The sequence below is a fragment of the Carcharhinus amblyrhynchos genome, chromosome 7 (genome assembly GCF_965287045.1).
Source record: "Carcharhinus amblyrhynchos chromosome 7, sCarAmb.v2.hapA, whole genome shotgun sequence".
Classification (NCBI taxonomy): domain Eukaryota; kingdom Metazoa; phylum Chordata; class Chondrichthyes; order Carcharhiniformes; family Carcharhinidae; genus Carcharhinus; species Carcharhinus amblyrhynchos.
In genome coordinates, this window is record NC_137330.1 from 35857434 (window position 1) to 35883591 (window position 26158).

At 38.5% G+C, this 26158-nt stretch overlaps 1 protein-coding gene across 2 annotated transcripts in view; it reads right to left on the minus strand.

The window, feature by feature from the left end:
• adam17b (ADAM metallopeptidase domain 17b) overlaps nt 1-26158 on the minus strand; it is a 58945-nt gene that overhangs the window by 23782 nt on the left and 9005 nt on the right. The window contains exons 4-12 of one of the 2 annotated variants that reach the window (XM_080192137.1): nt 23218-23306; nt 20915-21104; nt 12410-12543; nt 10848-10937; nt 7175-7285; nt 5334-5478; nt 4789-4877; nt 2881-3030; nt 9-208 (exon numbers count right to left, since the gene is read on the minus strand). In XM_080192137.1, the coding sequence (XP_080048263.1) occupies nt 9-208; nt 2881-3030; nt 4789-4877; nt 5334-5478; nt 7175-7285; nt 10848-10937; nt 12410-12543; nt 20915-21104; nt 23218-23306 (1198 nt within the window). Of the gene's footprint in view, nt 1-8; nt 209-2880; nt 3031-4788; nt 4878-5321; nt 5479-7174; nt 7286-10847; nt 10938-12409; nt 12544-20914; nt 21105-23217; nt 23307-26158 lie in introns of both variants that reach the window. The other variant, XM_080192136.1, reaches the window with a different exon arrangement.

Genomic DNA, 26158 nt, shown 5'->3' on the forward strand with positions numbered 1-26158 from the left:
TTCCTTACCTGCAATTTTTGTTTTTTTTGAGTTGACATTGTTGAGTGCAACATTTGTCCTCAGTTAAATGTAAAAGTCCAGGATCACATTGCTCTCCTTCATCTACACGTGAATTCCCACATACTTTATTGCTCCTTTCCTTAAAGCACTTAGCTGCTTTATTAATTAATGTCCGATAAATTGATCGTTTGCTGCAGTTGGAGAACAGCTGGAGAATTAAATACTTTCCATGAGTTGCAATTTGGAAATCCATTAAACATTTTAAAACATTAATATCGGCAACAGTATTTATTTCATATTGGCCATTTTAAGTTAACGCAACATTCCAGTCACATGAATTTTCGTGAGAAAGGGGTAAATATACTGGATTCAGAAGGGAAAGGTATCTGATACACTTAGCAATGGATCAGGAAACTGGTGGGTGGATGGCCCACCAAATCTCTGCAAGTGAGAACTTAATTTCATCTAGCTAAATACTTAGTCAAGCACTGCATTTGCTAAAGAGCAGGATTAAACATAACCATGTCATTTTTATTTCTGTCCCATACTACTGTGATAAATTAAACTAAATTACTGGATAAGCAATTGCTCATTTCAAGCTTCTCTATATTAACAAGAGCACTAAAGCAAATCTACCTCCAATTCTTATACTTCATACTGACAAATTTAAGGTTTAAACACCGGTAAAGTCGTTGTTAAACCACTAATGTACGTTTAAGTTTAAAGTTCTTATTTATTAGTCACAAGTAAGGCTTACATTAACACTGCACTGTGAAATTCCTCTAGCCGCCACATTCCTGCGCCTGTTCAGTTCAATGCACCTAACCAGCGCATCTTTCAGAATGTGGTGGGAAACCAGAGCACCCGGAGGAAACCCATGCAGACACTGGGAGAACATACAAATTCCACGCAGACAGTGACTCAAGCCGGGAATTGAACCCAGGTCCCTGGCACAGTGCAAACTACTGTCCAACCGAATGGAGACATTTTCATCAAATATCATAATCAATAGAAGAAAATGTTGTAATATCGCTGATGCTTATGATGCAACATATCGATGCTTGAGAATCCCAGGTACTACATCAACACAGTAAATGCACACTGAATAGAATTTATAGACAAAAAAGTTTTAACATATAGAGAAGAGGGAAGGGTTGAGGGTCAAAACTGTATCATGTGAATGAACAAGACACAGACTTGAATTCAATCTCTACATATTTACCACATTATAATAAAATTTGAGCTTTGTTTACACTGATATCTGATGAATTCACTACAAATATTTGCACAAATGATTTAAGGGATCTAATTCATAAACTTGGCAGAGTTTAATTTTTTTGTCAATGCACAACTTTTATTTTGGGTCAGGAGAGACAAGAGCTGAACCCTTTGCGATACAGTTCCACAAGCAGCTCCAAGTACTTCACTGAAAAATGAATGCATTGAGGTGGTGAGAATGAATGGGTTATTTTCAATTCGGGACCTTTGCAGCCAAGCTAAATGTGATCTTAACTATATGTAACATATACATTTAGCAGATATGGATGAGACCATCATATCTATCATGACTTCTGGACAATGCTTTTACCTACTAAAAAAATTTATATCCTTTTTCAGAAATTTTATATTACTTCCATGATCACTCTCTCAATAAATCATTGCCTCTACCTTCTTGAAACGTTGATTCCTAGCTGGGCTTTAGCTTTATTGGTGTCATAGAATCCCTACAAGGTATAAGAGGCCAATCGGCCCAACGAGTCTGCACCAACTCTCCAACAGAGTATCTTACGCAGATCCTAACCCCACTCTATCCCCTAACACCACACATTTCTCGTGGCAAATCCATCTAACCTACACATCTTGGAACACTAAGGGGCAATTTAACATGGTTCACCCTATATCTTGGGGTGCGGAAGGAAACCAGAGCACCCAGACAAAACCCGTGCAGACACACAGAGAATGTGCAAACTCCACACAGATATAAGTCAGTGGTTCACATATGAGCCAGTGAAACAGTGAATCAGCAGCTGATTAAATCCTGGCCAATATCATAACTAAGCCTGTATTTGTCCTCTGTCAAATACTGATATGCTCACATTTTGACAAGTTGACAGAGAGCAAGCAAAAGCTGAAACCCAAGCCAATTCTCTCCTTTAGAAGTGCTGAGCATTCCCATTTCAGGCATTCAAGCTCAAAATTTCTGTTCCCATCTAGTGGACCTGGGTACCAAGTAAATTTCCCTGTTTTTATCTCCGCAACAAATGCATGATTCTCTTAATGGTATTTTATTCAAGAAACACATCTGCAGCCAAAAGGTTGAATTACAATGTAAGTTGCATTGAATATTCGCCCTGCAAATCAGCTTCAGGATTGCAGTTGTGTTTTTTTTTGAATAAAATATTAAAAACAGCTGCAGGAAAAGTTTCCCATTAATGAATTTTTCCATTTCCCACAGCAACCAACTTCATAGCCTCCCAATTTACTGTCAAGATCTGCTGACAAACAGTGAGCTTTGAGCAAGGAAGCCATATCAACAAGGAGCTGGCGACAAGATTGCTTAAACTAATTTCAGAAGATGCTTTTACAGTGATTGACGATAAGAAACATTAATACCACCACTCTGAACTGGATTCAAATTCAGCATCCAGAAGTAAAATAATAAATATGCCAACCTACTTCCTTATTTAAAACAATTCTTTTATTCAACAAGGTTTGCAATTTGCGCGCATTGACATGTACTTATAAAAGGTTGGACAGCATACAGCATTAAAAGGCAGTTGGCTAGCCAATCAAACCTTACCTGGCTTATGGTAATGCATTCCTTCATAAGTAGTGGGTTGACAATTTAAATACTTATGTAAAAGCTCAGTTCTACTGTACCTTGTTATTATCCTGGTCACCACTCACTGCTATGGGATACATGACGTATTTCCCACCACCGTCCTCAGTTGGGGCACATTCGCTGGTATCTGGATCATGCTCTGCTCCAAAGTTATGGCCTAATTCATGAGTAGTGACAAGATCTGCTTCCTATTTCATAATTTTAAAAAATTTTTTATATAAACAGCCATTTGTGACTTCAAAATTCAAGAAAGACAATCTGTCATCATGTCATTTCTAAAGAGACGAACAGCCAAAAGAAAGACAAATGCAACACATGAATTTTCCTGCCCCATTTCTAAAAAGTAGAACATGTCCCAAACCAATTCAGACAGGTTTAAAATCAAGCAATTATTTTCTATTTCTAAAAATACGTTAAAGCATAAAGAAAGACACTGAACCAGATATGTGTTTTCATTCCAAACACTGTGGTGTTTGTTTTTGAGCAAAGGGCAAAAAGTTAAAGGGAAAAGATGCACAAATCCTAGAATGATACAAATGAACTGAATTTGTTTCCTCCATTCCCTCCTTGCTGCACGTCATTTCATAACTTTGGCACAGTCTGAAAATAGGATGGGACAAACTTTGAAGTCCAGAGATAGTATCCAAAAAGATAGCCACACGAAAGTAAAGAGGAAAATCAAGAGCTTGCAAAGCTAGATAGAAAGTATTTTTTTCCCCATGGGGTGTGGCCATCGGTGAGGCCAACATTTGTTACCCATCTCTAAATGCCCTCAAGTGTGCCACCTTCTTGAACTGGTACACCCAGTGATACAACCGAATTACTTGTTGGGCCATTGCAGGAGACAGTTAAGAGTCAACCACACAGCTATGAGTCACATATGGGATAGACCAGGTAAGGATGGTAGATTTCCTTTCCCAAAAAGACATGAGTAAACCAGATGAGTTTTTATGACAACTGGTAATAGTCACCATTACAGAGAGGCTAGCTTTCAATTCCAGATTATTAAATTAATTAATCAAATTTAAACTCCACCAGCTGCCATGACTGGATTTGAAACCATGGCCCCAGATCGTTAGTCTGGACCTCGGGATTACTAGCCTAGTGACATATCCACTGTGCCCCATCTTGCAAATATACTTGTTCCTTTTCATTGTGTGTTCATAAAACAATAGGTCACATTTAGAAAATCCAGCCCAATATATTTCAGTTTACTGCTGCTAAATATAAATGGTTTTAAGTTCATTTCAAAACTTTTATACAATCATGACCACACTTTGGTTCAAATTCTAAGTCATCAACTAAGTTCCATTCGAAATTTTAGCATTCTCCAAAATTTTCAATGCCATGCCAGTATAAATTAGAACAGAATCAGGCTGTTTCCTTAAATGGAGAATGAAATCAGGAGCACGCAAAAGGAAAAGAAATGAAAACAGGAAAGAAATGGTGACTGCTTCCTAATTGAATTTTCTTCCCTGTCCTATCCCTTCCTTTATTAGTCAAATTCAATACCAGCAATCTAACAAAATGTCATTCCTAGTGCAGGATGACATTTAAGTGCTTAGAATGATTGTGGTGGTGAGTGAAGAGTTGGGATAGAGATGAAAGGGCAAAGAGAGGCTAACCACAATGCAGTATTACCTAAGAACTTGATATTTAGGAATTTAGGTCCTGGTACATCAAAATAACTATATCACTGCTCAGTTTAAATAAACTTTGAAATTGGAAAGTCTCAGCTAAAACATAGTTATATTAACTTTTGAACCAGCAGCGAACAAAACAAAAATAAATTACAATATAGTGTACCAGCAATAGGACCAGGTTAGCATATTAATGTAACAAGGAATGAGTATCCTCAACAAATTTTAACAAAATTATTGCTCGACTACATCAAACTAAGGAAGAAAATTAAGACAAATTGAAGCCTTAAGTAATGTATAATTTACCTTGGTGAGGATTGTTTTCCCATAGTTCTTAGTGCTGGTTAATCCAGTATTTAGGTAAACTAACTTCTGCATGGTTGGGTGATCGTAGGCTGGTAAAAAAACATTCCTAGATGACACAGCTATTGATACAATTTTCACAAAAGATGACGACAAAAGATTTTCATTGTTCTAGTGTCAGTAGGGTTACAAGGGTCTTTGTTTTAACATCACGTACTTTTGTTTACTGCTCGGAGAAACCTTGCCCGAGCGCGCGCACACAGGAAAGTGCTGACACACTTCACGCAATTTCTCATCTATTAAAATTAACAGCAGCAAATCACAGGAAGCATGTCCATGAATTCCCAGTGTGTGCAACTAGTGATGTGACTCACTGCCTTTCGCACATGGGTAAAATTAGTCCTCTATATCCTATCATCTTTATGCTAACTTGACTTCAACAATTTTATTCCAATGCAATCAACTTTAAAAAATGCATTTCATCCACTTATTTCTTCACCCCTGAAGAAAATTTAAAAAATTAAAATTTCATTTACATTTGGACTTACGTGTAGGGCAAATGCCACCTAATGCACGTGATTTCGGAGATCCAACATAAGCAAGTCCAAGAGTTCCATGTTCAAAATCTTGGTATGTAAACAAATGTGCAAGGCAAACTTTAGATGCACTTTTGGCTATATCAGCGCTGAATTGCTGAACAGTGAAAGAAAATGAGATTCTTCAGAGAAATAGATATTCGAAAGCTAACAAAAAATAAAAACTTATTTTTGAATCAGTTAACTCAAGACACATGCAAGCATAAGGCATTTGATATTTCTTCTATACCTTTTGTACAGTAGGATTATCAAACGTTTCCTGAAAAATGTTCTATTCAACTGGTCTTCCATCCTGCAGAATGGACGGGCATTTGACATATCTTTAAGCCACTTTTACCAAGGTGTACTGCCAATTATCCAGGCTACAATAGTTTTGTTCCTTCTCACTCAGGGATAGCACAACTGGACTTCAACACAGCTCAGATTTGAAATTGTGGCACTACTGTAATTTGTTTTGCACTAATTTTCATCAGCCCTTTAATATAAACATAAGAATTAAGTGTAGGCCTTGTGAGCCTGCTCCACCATTCAATAAGGTTAAGGCTGATCTGATTGTAATCTCCTGCCTATTTCCAATAGCTTTTCTTGTTTATCAAGAATCTCTCTAACCTGGACTTAAAAATATTCTAAGGTAGCTTCTGCTGTCTTTTGAGGAAGGGAGTTCCAAAGACTCGCTAGCCTCAAATGAAATGAATTCTCCTCACCTTGGGCTTAACTGGGTGACTATATTTATAAATAGTGCATACTTAGGTTTCAAAAAAATACATATCGCATTTTTACAGTTAATGTCTTCTGATTTGTTTCTGTTAGAATTTAAGAAATCTTCAAATATATTAAGATATAGAGATCAACTGTTACAATTTAGAATTGCAGTGGATAACCTGCAGCCTGTGGGCCACATGCGATTCAGTGTTCTAAATTTGGCCCACTGGGCATTTTGTCAGCGAGCACGCACGCGGAGCAGCAGAGATAAAAGAAAGTGAGAAAGAGCAAGACTGAGTGGAGCCAGGAGGGTAGAAGTGTGCAACATTTAGAGCAGAGGCAGAAGAATAAAAGAAAACAAGAAAAAGAATGGCACCAAGATGATAAAAGGGTGTGGAAAAGGGCAAAACAAAGGGTGGACCCAGGAAGATAAAAAGGCATGGGAAAGAGTACACGGAGAGTGGGTCCAAGTAAGAAAAGGACACGGCAAAGAGCGAGATAGAGCAGAGCAATTGGTCGGTTTTCCTCATTTATCTTTAAATACTTCTGCAGTTTATTGGCAACTATAAGGCTTTCTTTGTTATAAAGTTTTTAAAAACAGCAATAGTAAAGCTTATGGGGAGCAGTAGTTATAATAAAGGTAAATAAAAAACACATCTAAAGCACGTACTTATGTAATTAAGAAATGTATAACGTTTCTTAATTATAAGCTGGTATTAGCTTCGATAAATAAATTGCAATATGCGCAAGGTAAGCGTAAATATTTCTCTTTTTTCCCCATTTGAAGTTGATGACCGTTCTATATGAATCGTTAAGTATTTTCTGTAAATTATGAAATATATGGTGCGTATTAAATGTATTTAATCTTATTCATGGGGTCACGGTTAGTCCACGTGCCCAATTTCAACCTTGCAGCACTGAGGTGAAGGAGGGTCACCCATGCAGCCCACTCACTGGCATAGGTTTCCCCAGCATTGATTTACAAGTAGCCGTTCCTTCAGACTTGTATAACAATTTCAATTTCCGTCAGTATTGAAAATAGCTCCTTAAACATATTTAATTAAAATATTCTCTCTTCAGCTCTTCCTTACCTCTAGCAGAGGTTTCACATCCCAAGCATCTTTGTTATCTGGATAGCTGCCAGCCATATTGTAATGTTTCTGCCCTGCGGACACCTTTGTTGGTTCTTTGTTGACGATAATCTGTAATGTTTAAAAAACATATATTAATCACTTGCATTTAAAATAGCAACTTTAATGCAGAAGGATGCCCAAGCCAAAGAAAGGAATCTAGAGGGCCTTACCAAAAGATTAATCAACGGTGAGTTGGAAGGATGACGTGAAAGGAGGAAGCGAGGAAGGTGACAATGCAGAGAAATTTAGATTGGAAATTTCAAAGTGTGGATCCAAGGGAGACAAAGTCATAGCCATTAACTGTGGGTTAAGGAGGTGGAGGAGGGTGGAGGAATGCACGATAGGTTACAATCAGAAAAATGAAGCTGCAGGTCCAGAAAAGGTTAGAGATAGGGAGAAACAAGGCAGTGAAGTTTAAACACGAAAGTGAACATTTAAAATTCAAAGCAACAGGGAACCAATAGTTGATGTACGTCAGCACAAAAAGAGCCAAAGGGTGAGCAAACCTGATTGGGGATATAGAACAAAAGGCAAATTTAACATTCATCTGCAACACATTCCACAACACAATTAAACTAGTAGGGTTTGAGAGGCAGAGAGAGAGGAAGAGGAATTGGATGCATGACCACCAACACTCAAAGCCAATATCCAAAGTAATTCCAGGTCTGACATCAATACCACCCTGGGGAAGGAGGAGCTGTTCCTTTAATTGAAATAGATCATGGATTATAATAGTAAAGGAATGAGCAATACAAGCCTGTGCAGAACAATCTGCTGCTCTTCAGCTATCAACAGCAAATCCCGAGAACTTCATGCAGTGGTAAGAGATCACTAAAATATATATCAATTTTCAAGACTTTGTTCCCCCACTCAAGACATCATCAGACCAGAAGTCAGATTATAAAACACGAAATGAGATTAAAGGCATGTGCACCTATCTTGAAGCTGTTTCTAATTCTGGTGGAGAGTGCGGAGTTGGGGGTGAAAGGATTGTTAACTAAAAAAAGGCAAAGGAAGAGCACTGCCTGATTTTATGACACAGCCTCAGAGTTTGTGCAGAATAAGATGTTCTGATTAAAGGTGAGGGTGATCCTGTAACAGAGAGTTCAAAGCTCTCTCAATTCGGGAATGAACATTTAAGAAAAGAGAGAAGGGAAATTCTCGGTCCGTTAGCCTAACATCTGCCGTGCAGTGTATAATTGAGAGTGTGACTGACCACCTTAACAATTTCCCCTGATCAGAAAGGATCAGCATGGATTTGTAAAGGACAGGTCATGCCTGATGAACTGGATTTAATTTTTGAAGGACAGCTAAAATAGTGGACAGAGAAATGTCTTTGGATACCATTAATATGGATTTCCAGAAAGCATCTGATAAAGTCCTTCGTAAAAGACTGCTTGTTCAAGTTGTAACTCATGGAAATGGAAACAAGCTATCGGCCTGTTAGGAAAGTGGCCAAGCAGATAAAGAGCAGATAATGGGTAGCTACACTGGAAGAAAGTGACTAGTGATGTTGGCGCCTCAACTATTCATCATATTTATTAAATCATGGGATAGAAGGATATATATCCAAATATGCCAATGAAGAAGATAGGTTACATTGTAGACAGTATAAACGGAAGCATAAAATTACGAAGATTAGGTTAAGTGAATGGGTAGAACTGGAAAATGGATTACAATGTAGGAGGTGGAAGATGATGTTTTGGGAAGGAGAAGATACAAGGTCTGAAACACAGCTCAGATCTTAATAGGTCTTACAGTAAACCTGGTTCAGCCTCAGGCAGAGATCCGTATATGGAATAGTCAGTTTATGGGCAGGTGCTGAAAGTAGTATTTCCAAAGAGGAGCTAAACTATGAATGAGCTTCCTGTATCACAAACTTGCAAAGATCGAGTCTCTGAGATGTCTCCAGGACGTGATCATGCACTCTGTGCATTGAAAGCTTGTAAACCTCATTACCAGAGAACAGTTAAAAAGTTGTCAGGAACAGAGTTGGAGACGTTGCTAGGCTGAAGAGGGGATGTAACAGAGTAGGGAGTTGTAATTCTATGAAAGGGTTTAAAAACAAAGGATATGCCTCATGGCATCTCACAATCAATGAAGCATTTTTAAAGTTCAGTCACTGTTGTGATGTAGGGCAACAGGACACTATGCACAGCAAGTCCTACAAACAGCAATTACATGACAAGGTCCCACATGGGAGGTTAGTTAGGAAGGTTGAGTTGCTAGGTATACATGGAGAGGTAGTAAATTGGATTAGACATTGGCTTCTTCCGTTGAGCCAGAGAGTGGTAGTGGAGGATTGCTTCTCTGAGTGGAGGCCTGTGACTAGTGGTGCGCCACAGGAATCAGTGCTGGGTCCTTTGTTGTTTGTCATCTATATCAATGATCTGGATGATAATGTGGTAAATTGCATCAGCAAATTTGCCAAAGATTGGAGGTATAATGGACAGTGAGGAAGGTTTTCAAAGCTTTCGGAGGGATTTGGACCAGCTAGAAAAATGGGCCGAAAAATGGCAAATGGAGTTTAATGCAGACAAATGTAAGATATTGCACTTTGGAAGGACAAACCAAGCCAGAACATACAAGGTGAATGGTAGGACACTGAAGAGTGCAGCAGAAGAGGGATTTGGAATACAGATACATAATTCCCTAAAAGTGGCGTCACAGGTAGGTAGGGTCATAAACAGTGCATTTGGTACATTGGCCTTTATAAATCAAAGTATTGAGTATAAGAGTTGGAATGTTATGGTGAGGTTGTATAAGACATTGGTGAGGCCAAATTTAGAGTATTGTGTGAAGTTTTGATTACCTGATTACAGGAAGGATATTAATACGGTTGAAAGAATGCAGAGAAGGTTTACAAGGATGTTGCCGGGACTTGAGAAATTGAGTTACAGAGAAAGGTTGAATAGGTTAGGACTTTATTCCTTGGACCGTAGAAGAATGAGGGGAGATTTGATAGAGGTGTATAAAATTATGATGGGTATAGATTTTCAGTCAGCTGCATGGTCTCTTGCCGTTGACCATCCAGGAGGTTAGTCCTCAGGTTAACCTGAAGTTGGAACAGGATGGGGAGGGCCCTTTCCTCACTTTCAAGGTATTGCTGTTTATTACCTCGACTGCATAGCTGACTTGTAGCTGGTTAGATGCCTGTTTAACGTACTTCTGTCAGAACAGCTTTTTGCTGTTTTAAAAGCGGACCACAAACATGGTTATCACACCAATCTAAACATGACAATTTAATTTTTGTAGACTCGTCTATGCACGCCAACACACTCCTGCCACACATCCTGTTCTTCTCTCCCACACATCCTGTTCTTCTCTCCCACAATCTACAGCTTTCCCAAAACATTGCTGCTTGGATCTTATCCTGCACCAAGGCCAGATCTGTCACTACTTTTGCCTTTGCTGACCGACAGTGGCTCCTGCTCCTTCAACATTTCAAATGGAAATGTCTCTTTAAAACCCTCCTCACCTCCTTTTCCATCTACAACTTCCCCCAATCCTACAAACATTCTCCTAACTCTATCACATTTTAAGCTTACATACATATGACAAGAACAGTTGAGCTAATACTTTGCTTAGCAGAGACAAGAGTTGAAAAAAATTTCAGCGCAATTTAATTTACCTCTTCTATCTGCAATCCATATCCTTTCAAACCACCATCGTTCCAAGTAGTATTTCGATAAATGTCATCTACTCTGTCAATCAATTCAATCTGCATTTAGAAAGGAGAGTTCAAACTGCTGAGTTAGAAAAACAATTTGTTCAAATTATAAGTATGACCATAAAATCTGAAGATATTTACAGAGTAATAGAATCACGTTTTGCAAAAACAATCTTCTTCCTTTCTGCCTCACATTTGATGCTTAGATGAAGGGATTTTTCATTGTCATATTAAACCCAAGACTAACTACATGAAATAAAAGGCAACCCGATATACACCACTTTTCTCCTTTCGCCTCCCAAAGAAATATCTATGGAATCAAAGGAGGTGAACTGAGTTAATTTCCCAAGTTCATATTTGATTTTCATGATTTTTCTAAATTTAAATACAGCAGTCTTGATTCAAAAATATGAAAATGAATAAAAGGCTTAAAAACTTTAAGCCTCATCAAAACAGACCTTAAAATTATTAAACTCAGTTTAGTCTTACCTACAAACGTTCCTTGTAGTTCACAGTAGAAATTTTCAGAAACTTTGTATCAGTTTAATAGCACATGGTCAGCATACTTTTGAAAAGGCAATAAATACCTCAGCATACTATGTTACTGAACCAAGTAATCTGGAGGAATTAGGTCAAATCCCAACAATGTAGTTGGGGCATTTAAATTTTATTAAGTGAATAAAATCCTGGAATATAAAGCTAGTATCAGTTTCAGTGAAAGCACCTAACATCATAAAAGTTCCCCAGTGTCCTTTGGAAACACATACCAACCAACTCAAGAACAGTTTCTTCCCTGCTGCCATCAGACTTTTGAATGGACCTATCATATATTAAACAGATCCTTCTCTTCATCCTATCTGTAACTGTAACACTATATTCTGCATGATTTCCTTTCCTTCTCCCCTTTGTACTCTATGAATGGTATGCTGTGGCTGTAAAGTGTGCAAGAAACAATACTTTTCACTGTATCCTAATACATCTGACAATAATAAATCAAATCAAAAGAAAGAAAATGTGCCATTCATTTCCGGCCTGGCTGCAAATCCAGAGCCATGGCAAAATGGTTCGCTCTTCCTTGTCATCTGAAATGCTAAGCAAGCTACTCAGCTGTATCCAAGCTGGCAACTCATGATCAACTTCTCAGGGCATTTGGGGATGGACAATAAATGAGTAGCAATGCCCAAATACACTTAATTATTATTTTTTTTAAATCTGTGATCTTGCTCTGTTCAGAATTGCCTTTTGGAGAGTGAAAAACGTTGCCCAATATTTCTCACCACTGCCAGTGACCAGATTGCTGGGAAAGCAAGCAAATTTTCCCAAGTTCCACCAATGTCGATGTAAAGAAAAACAATAGTGCTGAATTTGGTATCTTTACCCAAATATACAATGACAGTCAACACCAATGCACTTAAAAAATAAACCAGCCCATTATCTGTGATGGGGGAAAAGATATGTTCTTGCTGTGTTGAAGCAAGAACAGATAAACATTTTCAAATCTATTAATCCTGGGATCTGCTTACCAAATAATTGATAGTGATGCTCTCTTCACCGCGCCCCATGTGTTTAAAAAAGCGATGATCTGCTACAACTAGCATTTTGCAAGTATTCTTCCCAGTGTCTAGAACATTTTGCCTTTTCTGCCGCTGGATGTATTCTATAAAAGTTAAAATTTCAGAATCAATCATTTAAAAGGGGTTAGTTTTATGTCTTAATTTTCTTAAGCAAAAACAAGATATTTATCAAACATCCGTGAGAACATATACACAAAAGATAGTATAATACTTGAACTCTTAAGTATAAGCTTTTACAGCAGATACTTCACTTTAGTTAAGAAAAATAAACACAAACCATGAAACACAACGGAATGAAAGACTGCTGGTCTTTGCATGGAATTCCTCAAGTGAAAAATGCCCAATGTGGTGCAAATGACGAATAGCATATTGTGTGTTGAGCTGATCTGACAAAATCTAACCACGGCTGTAGGCAGTCAAATTAAAGTCTGGCAGATTGTATACAGAACACAGTAATAGTGATATAATGCGCGCTAACACAAGAGAAAACCTAGAGTTGAGTCAGGTTCAGGAGTCCTGAAGATTCAATCAAACAGCAAACCTTGGCCAGAAGCTCAAAGTTGGATTTTTATTTTTGTTGACACCAGCAGCATTTTCTCCTCTCTAAATTGCTTCAGGGCTTTGTAGAGAAAAATAGAGGCAGATCTTTAAAAAAAATGCATTACTTTAATTTTGCTCAAAATTGTATAGCTCAAGAAACATGAACTAATACATATATAAAATCACTAACAAAAATGGATAGCACACAATGACCACTGCCACCTGGGATGTTCCTCTAAAGAGGATCCACATAGGTATTCTGCAGTAACTGCTATTCAAGGATGGAAAAGGAATAAGGAAAGACAAGGAGCAAAAGAAAAAAATGTACATCATCAGAAGAAACAAGAGAACTATACAGTTCTCTTGTTTCAGAAGTGAGCATTGTTGGTTTATTGGTCTTCACAAATCGCCTTCGAGAAGATAGTGGGTGAGCCATCTTCTTGAATTACTAACATCCGTTGCAGGTACTCCCTGTTCGAAAAGAAGTTCCAGGGTTTTGATCCAGGGCACCAAAAGGGTAGTGATACAGTTCAAAGCCAGGATGGTACAAGGTTGGGAGGGAATTTGCAGGAGAAGGCATTCTTATGCATAGGCTGTCCTTGTCCTTCTAGGTAGTAAGAGGTCGCATTTGGAAAGTGCTGTCAAAGAAGCCTGTGCATTAGCGACGATAGAATGCATGTTTAAGGTGGTGGGTGGGGTACCAAACAAGTGGGCTGTTTTGTCCTGCATGGTCTCAAGCTTGACTGTGGCTGGGGCTTCACTCATCCAGGCAAACCTGTGCCTCATTAATGGTTTACAGAATTTGGAGAGTCGAGAGAGTTACTCGCTGCAGAATTCCCATTATTTGACTTGCTCTTGTAGCCACAGTATTTGTATGGTTGATACAATTCGGTTTCTGATCAATGGTAACCCTCCAGGATGTTGAAAATGGGGGATTCAGCAAAGGTAATGCCACTGAGTGCCAAGGAGATATGGTTAGATTCTCTTTTGTTGAGGTTGTCATGGCCTGGCATTTGTGTGCCACAAATATTATTTGCCACTTATTTGCCCAAGCCTGAATGTTGTCCAGGTCTTGCATATGGACAAAGTCTGCTTCAGTATCTGAGTCATTGCAAATTGTGAACATCCCCACTTCTGACCTTAAGAAGAAAAGGTCATCAATGAAACAGCTGAAGATGTTTACGCATAAAGCATTACCCTGCAGCAATGTCGTGGGATTGAGAGGACTGACAACAACCACAACCATCTTCCTTTGTACTGGTTATGACACCAAAGACTTCCCCCCGACTCCCATTAACTTAGGGCTCCTTGATGCCACACTTGCTATCCTGGTGTCAGGAGCAGTCACTCTCACCTTATCCCTCAAATTCAGACCAAGGCCGTCAGGAGCTGAGAAGCCTCGGCAGAACCCAAACTGACCATCAGTGAGAAAGTTATTGTTGTCTAAGTGCAGTTTGATAGTACCAAGGGTGACAATTTCCATCACTTTGCAGATGATCGAGAGGAGACTGATGGGTGGTAGTTAGGCAGATTTGCCCTCCTTTTTCTGGATAGGACATATCTGACCAATTTTCCACATTGTCAAGTAGATGTCAGTGTTGTAGCTACACTGGAACAGCTTGACAAGGGGCACACCTAGGTCTGGAGAACAAGTCTTCAGTACTACTGCCAGCATGTTGTCATGGGCCATTGCATTCAGTGCTTTCAGCTGTTTTTGATATCAAATGGAGTGAATCAAATTTGCTGGGATCCTCAGGAAAAGGTTGCAATAGAATATCCACTCAGCAATTCTGACTGAAGATGGTGGCAAGTGCTTCAGCCTTGACTTTTGCACTAATGTGCTGGGCTCCTCCATCATTGAAGATTAGGATATTAGCGAGGGGGATTGAATATAAAAGTAGGGAGGTCTTGCTGCGGCTGTATAGGGCATTGGTGAGGCCGCAGCTGGAGTACTGTGTGCAGTTTTGGGCGCCGCACCTGCGCAAGGATATTTTGGCCTTGGAGGGAGTGCAGAGGAGGTTTACTAGGCTGATACCGGAGTTGAGGGGGTTGAGCTATGAGGAGAGGCTGAATAAACTAGGCTTGTACTCGTTAGAGTTTAGAAGAATGAGGGGAGATCTCATTGAGACGTATAAGATGATGAATGGGATGGATAGGATAGAGGTGGAGAGACTCTTCCCGCTCAAAAAAGACAGTAGGACTAGGGGGCACAGCCTCAAGATAAAGGGGGGGCGGTTTAGAACGGAGTTGAGGAGGAACTTCTTCACTCAAAGGGTGGTGAATATCTGGAATTCTCTGCCCGTTGAAGTGGTGGAGGCTGCCTCGCTAAATATTTTTAAGAAGCGGGTTGATGGGTTTTTGATAAGAGAGGGGATTAAGGGTTATGGAGAGAGGGCGGGAAAGTGGAACTGAGCCACGACAGATCAGCCATGATCTTATTGAATGGCGGGGCAGGCTCGAAGGGCCAGATGGCCTACTCCTGCTCCTATTTCTTATGTTCTTATGTTCTTATGTTCTTCAGTTATCTGTTTAACTGTCCACCACCTTTCACCACTGGATGTGGGTGGCAAGATTGCAGAGAGACAAGATCTAGGGTATCACCAATCATCTAATTAGAAAAAGTAAAGAAGCATGCCCAATATGTTAATTCATCACCCACAATAGGCTTTTTGGCATCTGCAGATATCTTGCACTCAACACTCATTCCCAGGCTTGTAGAAATGGAGTACGAATCTTATCAAATTATTCTCAATTTGAACTATTTTCAAATCACCCTGTCCCAAACAGATGGCAATTGTAGCACTACTTGTACCTAAATGATCAAAATACAGCCACAGTAACATTTATAAAGACCTCTGGAATACAGCAAAGGTGAAGCTGTGCTCTCAAGTCTGTCTGCATCGAAGACAGCTTTACAATTTTCTAACATTCATCAGACATCAGCTTTCAGAAGTAAATCACATTGATGATTAGCATATTCAAACAATTTCAAATGACATCCCCAGTCCATTTTTGGCAAATACTGGGTATCGTAAGAATTTGCTGATTGTTAATTTGGAACCTCCTCATAAAGGCATTTACTCCAAGCTACCTCAGTAAATAAAGGATAGCTCATTTGTCCTTTATAATGAAATAACTAGATACATGAAGTACAGGTGACAGCATTATTCAGATCTCCCATCTGAGCATTACACTTTATGGTCTCTTTCCAGATGCTGGTATCTGTATTATAATGACACACAACAATGTTAAAAGGGCCCTGCCAAAGCTGAAGTATCCAACCTTTATTTTTTGGCGGGAGAGGGGGGTTTATGTGCTCACTTGCAGATTTTACTTAAAAAGCAAAGTCACTATTTTACCGAGACTGAAAAAGTTTTCATGAGGATTCTGACCAATATTTTGATGATCATATTCTACAACTTCATCCACTTACATGGCATGCATGATGATGGTCACTGAACAGGTTAAATATTGAACAGGACTGTCATAGATTATATTCACAATTCCATTCATTTGGCTGCATAAACAGAGCTGAGTTAATTGGAGGTAATCATAAACAGAGCGGAAACCAAGAATTTGGTGACAGTAGGAATTCACTCGTAGATATTAAATGAGTGGTTAGAAATTTAGCTGGACTTTTAAACTTAATAGAAATTGCAAGGTCAGTGGCAGGTAACAGGTAATCAACTATAAATAGCTGCCTGACTAGGTGATGAATATTGTGAGCAAGATGCTAAGTAGTTGTAACTTGTGTGACTTTCAAAAAGGTATTTATTGGGTCACACTTGTTTGCAAAAGCACAGAATTTGGGAGACCAAAAGTAAGAGCTACAGAACCTTGTTTATCGAGGTATCTAATATTTAGGTTCTTTGCATTTAGCATCTTGTGGTTCTTCTTAAGCTTCAGTAAATAATCAGTCTTTGGTTAGTTCACTTTGAGGAACAGGAGAAAGTGTAGTAATTACACAGCATTTACATAATTCATACATAAAGAGTTGATTTTAATTTTTCTGAATTTTTGCAGTTCAAATAGAGGGACAACTACAACCTATAAACTGCAATTACTATATCATCTGGAAGCATTAGGACACCCACATTTCCACAAGTGTCCTCAATTGCTCAAATCTATGCTGAGTGTTTCTGAACTTGAGGTGCAGCTGGATAAAATGCAGGGCATACGAGTGGCTAAGTGTTTCCTCAATCATAAGTTCCAGGAGGAAGTCAGTGGTCACCAGGCTGATAATCTGCATAAAAACAAGTGAGGCTAACAACACCTCCAAGAACAGTCCTAAACGTGGCATTATGAGGCAAAGGACTGTAAAAGGACAGCAACTTGTGGGAATGCAGTACTAATTAGGGAATTGATGGTCAAGGAGACAGACATACAGTTCTGCTACCACTGATGTGAATTCCAAATGGTACGTTGCTGCAGTGATATAAGGGAAAGGCACAGGTGCTGAGCATTCTGCAGAGGGCAGGCTGGAGCGTGAACATGAAAAGTAAAAGATCCACAAGCTGTGATCCACAGCTGAACCAATGACAGAAGAAGTGGGGTAAGGGCCATCAGAGCTAAAGGAGCTAGGGAGAAAGTTAAAAATCAGCATCTCAAATGAAAATTTCTGGATTACTTCCAATGCTGAGTTAGTAAAAATAAAATTGGAAGGATATGGCAAGTTGATGCATGATAAAATGATGCTGATAAAAGGACTTCAAATTCCTGAGACATTGTAAAGACCTGTGCAACAGGAGAGATTTGTTAAATATGAAAGGGTTTTACCTGAATACAACTGAGACCAATATCCTTATGGGCCAATTAAATATTGCTGGGGGGCAGGGTTTAGGCACCAAGATGTAGTAATACAAGACAGGCAGTGAATTGAGAGACAAAGGTTGAAATATTGCAAATTATGAAGATCAGAGACAATACACAGGTTTAAGTGCAAGTATGTAAATGTGAGCTATCCAGTTAATAAGGCTGGTACAAAAAGCCATGTGGGATATGATATAGTGGCAATAATGAAGACCAGATTCAAAGAAGAAGTGGATACTTAACATTCCTGGATGCAAGAATTATAGCATAAAGTAACCTGGACTTCATAAATAGTATCAAAGTCAGGATGCCTTGCTAAACCTCAGTTCTAGCTGAAGAATTAACACTCATTCTGAGCACCCAATTTTAAGGGGATACAAAAGCTTTGGAACAGGTACATAGCATAAGGAATGGTTCCAAGAATAAAGGATAACAATTAATTGGATAGGCCGGAGAGGCTGGGGTCGTTCTCTTGAGGACATAGACGGCCAAGAGAAGATTAGATAGAGGTATTTGATATCATAATGGGTTTTGAAAATGTTAAAGAGGAATTGTTTCTAAAGGTTTGATAATCAGATGGCACAGATTTAAGGTGATTGGTCAAAGAACCAGAGGCAGCATCAAACTTTTACACAAGTGCACAGGATTTGAAATACATTGCCCAAGTGCTGGATACAAATTCAATAAAAGGTTTCAAAAGGGAATTGGATTAATACTTGTAGAAAAAAATGCAAGGATATAAGGAAAGAGAGTAGGACTAACTGCATCATTCATTGAAAGAGCTAACACATTCTCAGTTGAATGGACCTCCTTTTGTGCTGTACTATTCTATAAAACCTCAGGAAGCAACAAAACATGCAAATCAAATCTAAATTCACAGCCATATTATAAGAAAATCTGTAACAAGTGGAAGCTAATTGAAAACAACGCATGAACAAAATACTTCTAGCAGCCTTTCAAGAATCCTCTGTCCTAAGAGAAACAGAAAATACCAAGTTTCTTTACAAGAAGCCACTGAACAGTTAAGAATAGTATCTCATTTCACATCAGTAAAGAGTAATGACTGATAATTGGTCCAGTTGTGAAGCCTTCAGGAACATCCTGTATAGCAAAAGGTCAGGGTTTGTAATGGTTGTTAAAATAAAAAAGAAATGCTGGAAATATTCAGGTTGAGCAACATCCATGAAGAGAAAAAGAATTAATGTTTCAGGTTAATGAACTTCAGCATTCAATGCATTTCAGCATTCAAATGTTTCCCCTGTAGAAAATAAGTAGGTAAAGAAATGGTAAGCAGCTTGTAGACTGTCTCTTCTAAAAAGAAATGTTAAATCACTCTTAATTTAGAAGATTGAGAAAAGGAAATCTTGTCATCACTGAAGCATTTCAAATATTTTGAATGTAAAATGAATTGCACATAAAATGATCTTCCCTTGGTTTTTGGGTATCTTTCTCAGGACCACTGCAGACCATAATCCTCCATTAACTATCATTACCCTATTCTTTCAGAAGCAATTACAGCACAAATCTGCAGAACCTGTACTTAAAGACCCCTACCAAAAATAAGACTCCAACTGTGAGACAAGTCTAATAGGCTGCCCCACACAAACCAAGCAACCTAAATTTTCTGCATTAAACCCCACAAGAATAATGCATTGTAAAGAGCAATACCAGAGAACAGCACCCCAATTTTCCAATGGGGTAGATTGTAATGGAGAGAGGCAGGGGAGGAAGTTGTGTGAGGGCTGCAGATGAGCCAAGAATGCTCTGATCATCATCATAATTCAAGTCTGCTTCCTCCAAACCAGGAGGAGTGTTGGTTATCTGTTTGACGGTACGAGCCTCCAAGATTATTCCAAATGCAGCTGTTCTAAAACGACTTCATACAGCTTTCCATTAATGAGTAAAAAAGTAAACACTTTACATTATATGGTTTCTGAGCAACAGAAAACTTTGCCTCAGGAACAGTGCTCAGACTCTGCCATTTTGTCTGTAATAATATTTCCAACTCATCTGAATTTTCATGTAATATCTGAAAGTAATTACTTCCTAATTATTTTTCATTGCATTCTTAGCTTATAAAGCCCACTTCTCTTTTCTATTTAACATAAAATGCTTCTCTGCATCTGTCTGCTGGTTATTTTAAACATTTGGTGGAAAATATATTCAAATTGCTTCGGGCATCTATAGTATAATTCCAACTATCCATCTAGCTTGCCTGTTTCTAGTACTTGTTAGAGATGTCCTGTCTAGGCAGTCATTCCCAGAAGCCAAAGTTGGCATTGATGGAGATTATAGGGGAAGGTCATCTGTCTATCGCTTTGACAGCAGAAACACAAGTCCAGATCCCTGCACCTTCATAAAACAAAAGGAAATGGACAGTACAAGAACGAAAACAAAACATTATTGCACAAGATTAACACTATCTTAATGCAAAGGAGTCTTACAAAAGATAATAAACAAAACATGTTAGTTTCAGAAAAACTAAATTCTACTTCCACGGTACTAATTTCTCCATTGAGGACTCAATATTCAAGCTCCCTTTCCAAAATGACGTTACATGTCCAAATGGTTTTGTTTTAAATCATACATGGGATTACAAAGGACAAATTTTTCTATAAACTGCACAAACCAAGTATAAGAAACCATAATAATTCACATATCCTGAGGATTTGAACTTCTGAATACCAGTTACTTCTGTTCAATAGCAAATCTTATATTCAGCTGTGCTACGTTTCATAAAAGGCAACATTAGTCTCTGCAATTTTACCTCAGTTTGTAAAATGTGTTTGGAATATCCAAAGTGAGCATAACTTTTAAGCACTTGAGGTACTGCATTGCAAATAAATAGAATGGGCTTCAGTTGCGATTGCTGAATTTAAAATTTTGCATAAATAATTTAAGTTGTAAAGTGGTAAGCCAAGCACATTCAGTGCTATTGAGTGAAGTACTTTCCCATACAGCTTGAGACTTTTATTTCAATATTTCAGCCAATGCAGAGCCAATAAACCTGCTAACAGCAAGATGGCTGAAAACTAATTTACAAACTAAACAAGGCCAAGTAACAAAAAACAAACAATAAGACAGAAGTTCCTCAGATAGACCCACCTGTTGATGCATCAACATCAAAATCATCATCCTCCTCCTCATCAACTTCTTCTGGTAAAAGCTCAGAGTCATTCAGTTTTATATAACCACAAACATTTGATGACATTAAACGCCCAATTTCTTGGACATCTTCAGATTTATATGCCAACAATTTTTCAACAGGCACGGAGTCAACGAACCTCCATAGGGGCTGGAGAAAATAAGAAAGGTTATCATAGTCAAATAAATTACTTAGAATTTTTCACAACTACTTTGGCCAATTTTAATACAAAAGACCCTGCACTTGTGCAGCATTTTTGTATAGCGTGTTTCCTATATTGTAACAATAAGCATGCTTCAAAATTACTGCATTGGTTTTTGAGCTTTTCAGGATGCCCCAACATCAGGAAAGGTTCTAAATAAATGCAAGTCTTTTTTTAAGCCAGCATTACAGGCCTAAAGTATTTCACAAATTTAAATCTGCTGAAGAGGTCACTAAAAGCCTACTTGAACAAAGGACATTTGGAAGGAAAATAGGCTTAAGGGGAAGGGAGGCAGTGAGGGGACGAGCACATGGGCTAGGTGATAAAGAAGGGGTGGTGAGATTTAAAAAACAGTCAAGAGTAAAGTACTTCTGGAGTGAAGGCTCAGCTTCCAAATATGGAACACGGATACAAAATAGCCAGGGGCAGAAGACTTAACTATGGAAGAGAGATAAGATTTGGAGTTTGGAGCAAGGCTGCATAAGAATATAAAGTCCAAATTTAAACATAATACATAAACATTACAGGCCAACACTAGAAGAGTACAAGAGTAAAGGAGTAATGATAAACTTGTACAAAACACTAGGTGGTAGTTTGTAACAGTAGTGCACTTTTGGGCATATTATAGAATGGAGACTAAAGGCCAAGAGAGCATCTTCTTCGCAAGTTTACCACAAGGATACTCTAGCCTAAATGTCCTCCTGTGTTGTGACCTTGTGTAGCTCATATATGGATTAAAATCCAATATCATTTGAGCAGACGTCATCTCCCTGGCCCTGCACTCAACCCTGGGACACCTGGATAGCAAGGACACTTATGTCAGACTCCTATTTATTGATTGCAGCTCAGTCTTCAACATCATTATCCCAACAAAACTCATCTCCAAGCTCCTTGGTCCAAGGCTCAGCTCCTCCCTCTGCAATTAGATCCTAGACTTCCTAACTCACAGACTACAATCAGTAAGGACAGGCAATGACGCCTCCTCCATGATCATCCTAAACACCAGTGCCCCACAAGGATGTGTCCTCAGCCCCTTACCAATGACTGTATGGGTAAATTCCACCCCAATTCCATTTTCATGTTTGCTGATGACACCACCGTAGTGGATCGGATCTCGAACAATGACAAGACCAAGTATAGGAAAGAGAGAATCTGGTGAAATGGTGCGAAGAGAATAATCTCTCCAACAGTGTCAGTAAAATGAAGGAGATAGTCATCAACTTCCGAAAGTATAGAGGAAAACATGCCCCTGTCTACATCAATGGTGAAGTGGAAATGGTTGAAACCTTCAAGTTTCTAGGTGTGCAGTTCACCAACAATCTGCTCTGGTCCCTCCATGTCAACGTTATAGTTAAGAAAGCCCACTAACACCTCTACTTTCTCAGGAGCAAAGGAAATTTGGGATGTTCACTATGACTCTCACCAATTTTTACAGATGCATCATAGAAAACAACCTTTCTGGATGTATCACAGCTTGGTATGGCTCTTGCTCTGCCCAAGACTGCAAGAAGCTACAAATGGTTGTGAATCTAGCCCAGTCCACCAGACAAACCAGCCTCCCATCCGTTAACTTTGTCAACACTTCCCGCTGCCTCGGAAAAGCAGCCAGCAAAATTAAGAACCCCACACACCTCAGATATACTCTCATCCACCACCTTCCATCAGGGAAAAAGATACAAAGTCTGAGATCATGTACCAACCAACTCAAGAACAGCTTCTTCCCCACTGCCATCAGACTTTTGAATGGATCAACATATAATAAGTTTACCTTTCTCTACATCCTAGCTAGGACTGTAACACTATATTCTGCATCCTCTCCTTTTCTTCTCCCTTATGTACTCTATGAATGGTATGTTTTGGCTATATAGCGCACAAGAAACAATACTTTTCACTGAATCCCATTTCATTTGACAATAATAAATCAAATCAGCTTAAAATGTATGTACAATTCATCTTAAGGACAATAAATAGAGTAGTTTGACACAAAAAACCTGTATAATGTTCTTCAGGGTTTTAAGATGTGACATTTTTAAAAAAATGTAAATTCAAATCAAAAAATACCTCTATATTGTATTCTCCTTCATCAGTAACAATTCTGGCAGTAAAATCCTCATCATCAATAACAGCTCGGACTTTTGACCCTGGTTCACCTTTCATTGAAAAACATAAGTTTCATATCATTAGGCTTCTGATCACAGTTTCTACTTCAAAACCGATTCAGCCTTTACAATTCCTGCTCTCAATTGAGGGGTATGTAATTAATAATTATTAGTGCTCATGATGCTGCAAATCTCATATTGCAAAGACCTTTCACAAAATACAAATTTGAGAGGTTCCAGCAACAATTACCTTTTCCTCACTGTAGAAATGTTGTGCTTATTGCACACTATTTGTGGCAGCCATAAAAATGTAATTCAAACTAATTAGTAACAATCAATATCAACTTGACATTTCCAGATAGCTGGATGGCTGCAAAGTTGAAAACACTAATAAGATAATAATGCTACTCCTACTGCTTGTGCAACTTTATACTATACTTCAACACTAAATGCAAATAAAAAATTAAATGCAACCACTGAAATAGCACTGTCATCCCTATTTCCCCTCATTTCCCCCTCATTTTTATATAAATGTTGATTTAATATTTTCCTCATTTAACCTGTTTTTTCAAGATTTTTTCCCCTCCTCTAAAATCTAATATATATATATATATTTTTAATTTCCCATCATGTTGCCTTCTGTCCTTCATTATGCCAGATAAAACATAGTCCAGCTTCAAAACTCCAGCTAATCAAAGCCCAGACTTTGAAGACTGGCATAGAAATAATTTTAGGCATCAAACCATTAACAGTAAGACAATGATTATTAAAATGGATAATGGACATGGTAAATCAGTGGGAGAGACAGAAAGACTTATATTTATATTAAACTTTTCATGACCTCAAAGCACTTTAAACGTAGTCACTCTTTAATGCAGGAAACACAGAAGCATACACCAAGTTCCCATAAACAGCAATGTGATAATGACCAGATCATCTTTTTCTGTGGTGTTGATTGAGATAAATATTGACTAGGACACTGGGGATAACTCCCCTGTTGTTTTTTAAAATGTTGCCATGCAATCTGTTACATCCAGTTGAGCAGACAAATGGGGTCTTCGTTCAACAGTTCATCAAAAGAAAGCACCTCTGACAGTGCAGCACTCCCAGTACTGGAGTTTCAGCCTTGAATTTTGTACTCAAGCCCTGCAGCAGGGCTCGAACCCAAAACCTTGCAAGTCACAAGCAAGAGTGCTATCAATTGAGCATGGTTGACACTACAGCTGGGCTGCTCTAGACAAGAATAACGAGGGCATGAACCTCAGCATGCATGCGGACAAGTTGCAAGAGTTTGAATAACTTGTGGTTCGGAATGATACGGGCAAGGTGATTAACATGGAAGGGCTGTTTCAGCAGTGAAGACACAGGGGTAGGGACAGAAATTTGCAACACTGCAGTCATGAAAGAAAGCAGTTTCATCAACAAATCAGTTGTGATCAACGATTTCAGTTAAAGAAACGAAGTTCCACATTTCTGGATCACATATGAGGCGGCAGCCAGTGGAGGTAAAGCTACGATTGTCAGTATGTAGAAGACTAAGTGGATGATTTCTGTTTTGCTGGCATTAAACTGTTTCAGTTTAATGCCAAATAAGCAGTTGGAAGCAATGGCAACATCCGTATGCAGATAGACACAGAGAGTAAAGCAGGGCAGTTGATCTAAGACGTACGTGTTCAAATTGTGAGGCGATGCAATTTAGGGCAGGAGTGATGGGTGAACTGGATCTGAAGGAAAGGATAAGCAGAATTTTAGATAAGTTTACAGAGAAAACAAAATGGCAGCCTCATCAGAAAAATGTTCAAGTAATTAGAGAAGCACAAGAACAGAGGAACAGCAGGAGACCATTCAGTCCCGAATCTGCTCTGCTGTTTAATTAGAAAATGCCTAATGTATACATTAATTCCATTTGCTCACCTCTGTATATTTTATTAATATCAGTTTTTAAATTTGCAATTGATCAAATCTCAATAGCTTTTTTGGGAGAGGGTTCTGCTATCCATGGAGAAATACTTCCTAACATCATCTCTCAATGGTCCAGTTCTAATTTTAAGGTGATACTCCCTTTTTCCAGATTTCTCCAAGAGGAAATAACTTCTCACCGTCTTTCCTTTGATGCTATTAAATCATCAATTAATCTGAGAGATTGAGGTTTACAAAAGGCAGATGATTTTATTGAAGTGGAGCCAGACATCTTTGTTGCAAAGGGTGCGTGGGATCAGAAACTCAGCTCAAAGTCAAGCCTGCAAACTGCCTGGTTGAACCTGGCACAATGGTGAAGATTGCAGTCTTTCCCACATTTAACTAAAGAAACATACTTGGGGATCGAACAACTAGTTAAATACTTAAAAATGATCAATAAATATGATAATGGACCAAAGGCTATTAGAACAGATAAATGACTTTTTCAAGAGTTTCTTTTTTAAAAAAACCTTTCATCCTTTGCTCTGTACTACTAGTTCCAAATCAGCATTTATAAGTATAACTAATCCGGTTACCAACAGATTCAGGGAAATGTAGCTGTTATTTTTTTTTGGACAGCCTTATGATTTTAAATTTTAAGTTCATTTTTTAGTGTCACAAGTAGGCTTACATTAACACTGCAACGAAGTAACTGTGAAATCCCATTCAGTGCACAGTACCTTACATTTTTTTTTAAACAAAGCCAGTTTCTTAATAGGACAGCGTGAGCAGCCTGCACAGTAACCTCTGGGTTTCTATTACGCTCTCTGCAGTTTACAGGGAACTGGAATTCAAGTACCATATGATTTTAGTACCTAAACATCTCACTGATATAGCGAAGGCCGGTTACCATGCCAATTAAATCACTGGTTTCCCACTTAAAAGAATGGAGTTTCAAATTTTGAAAATGAATAACTTAATCAGCTTTATCAGACAGATAGAGA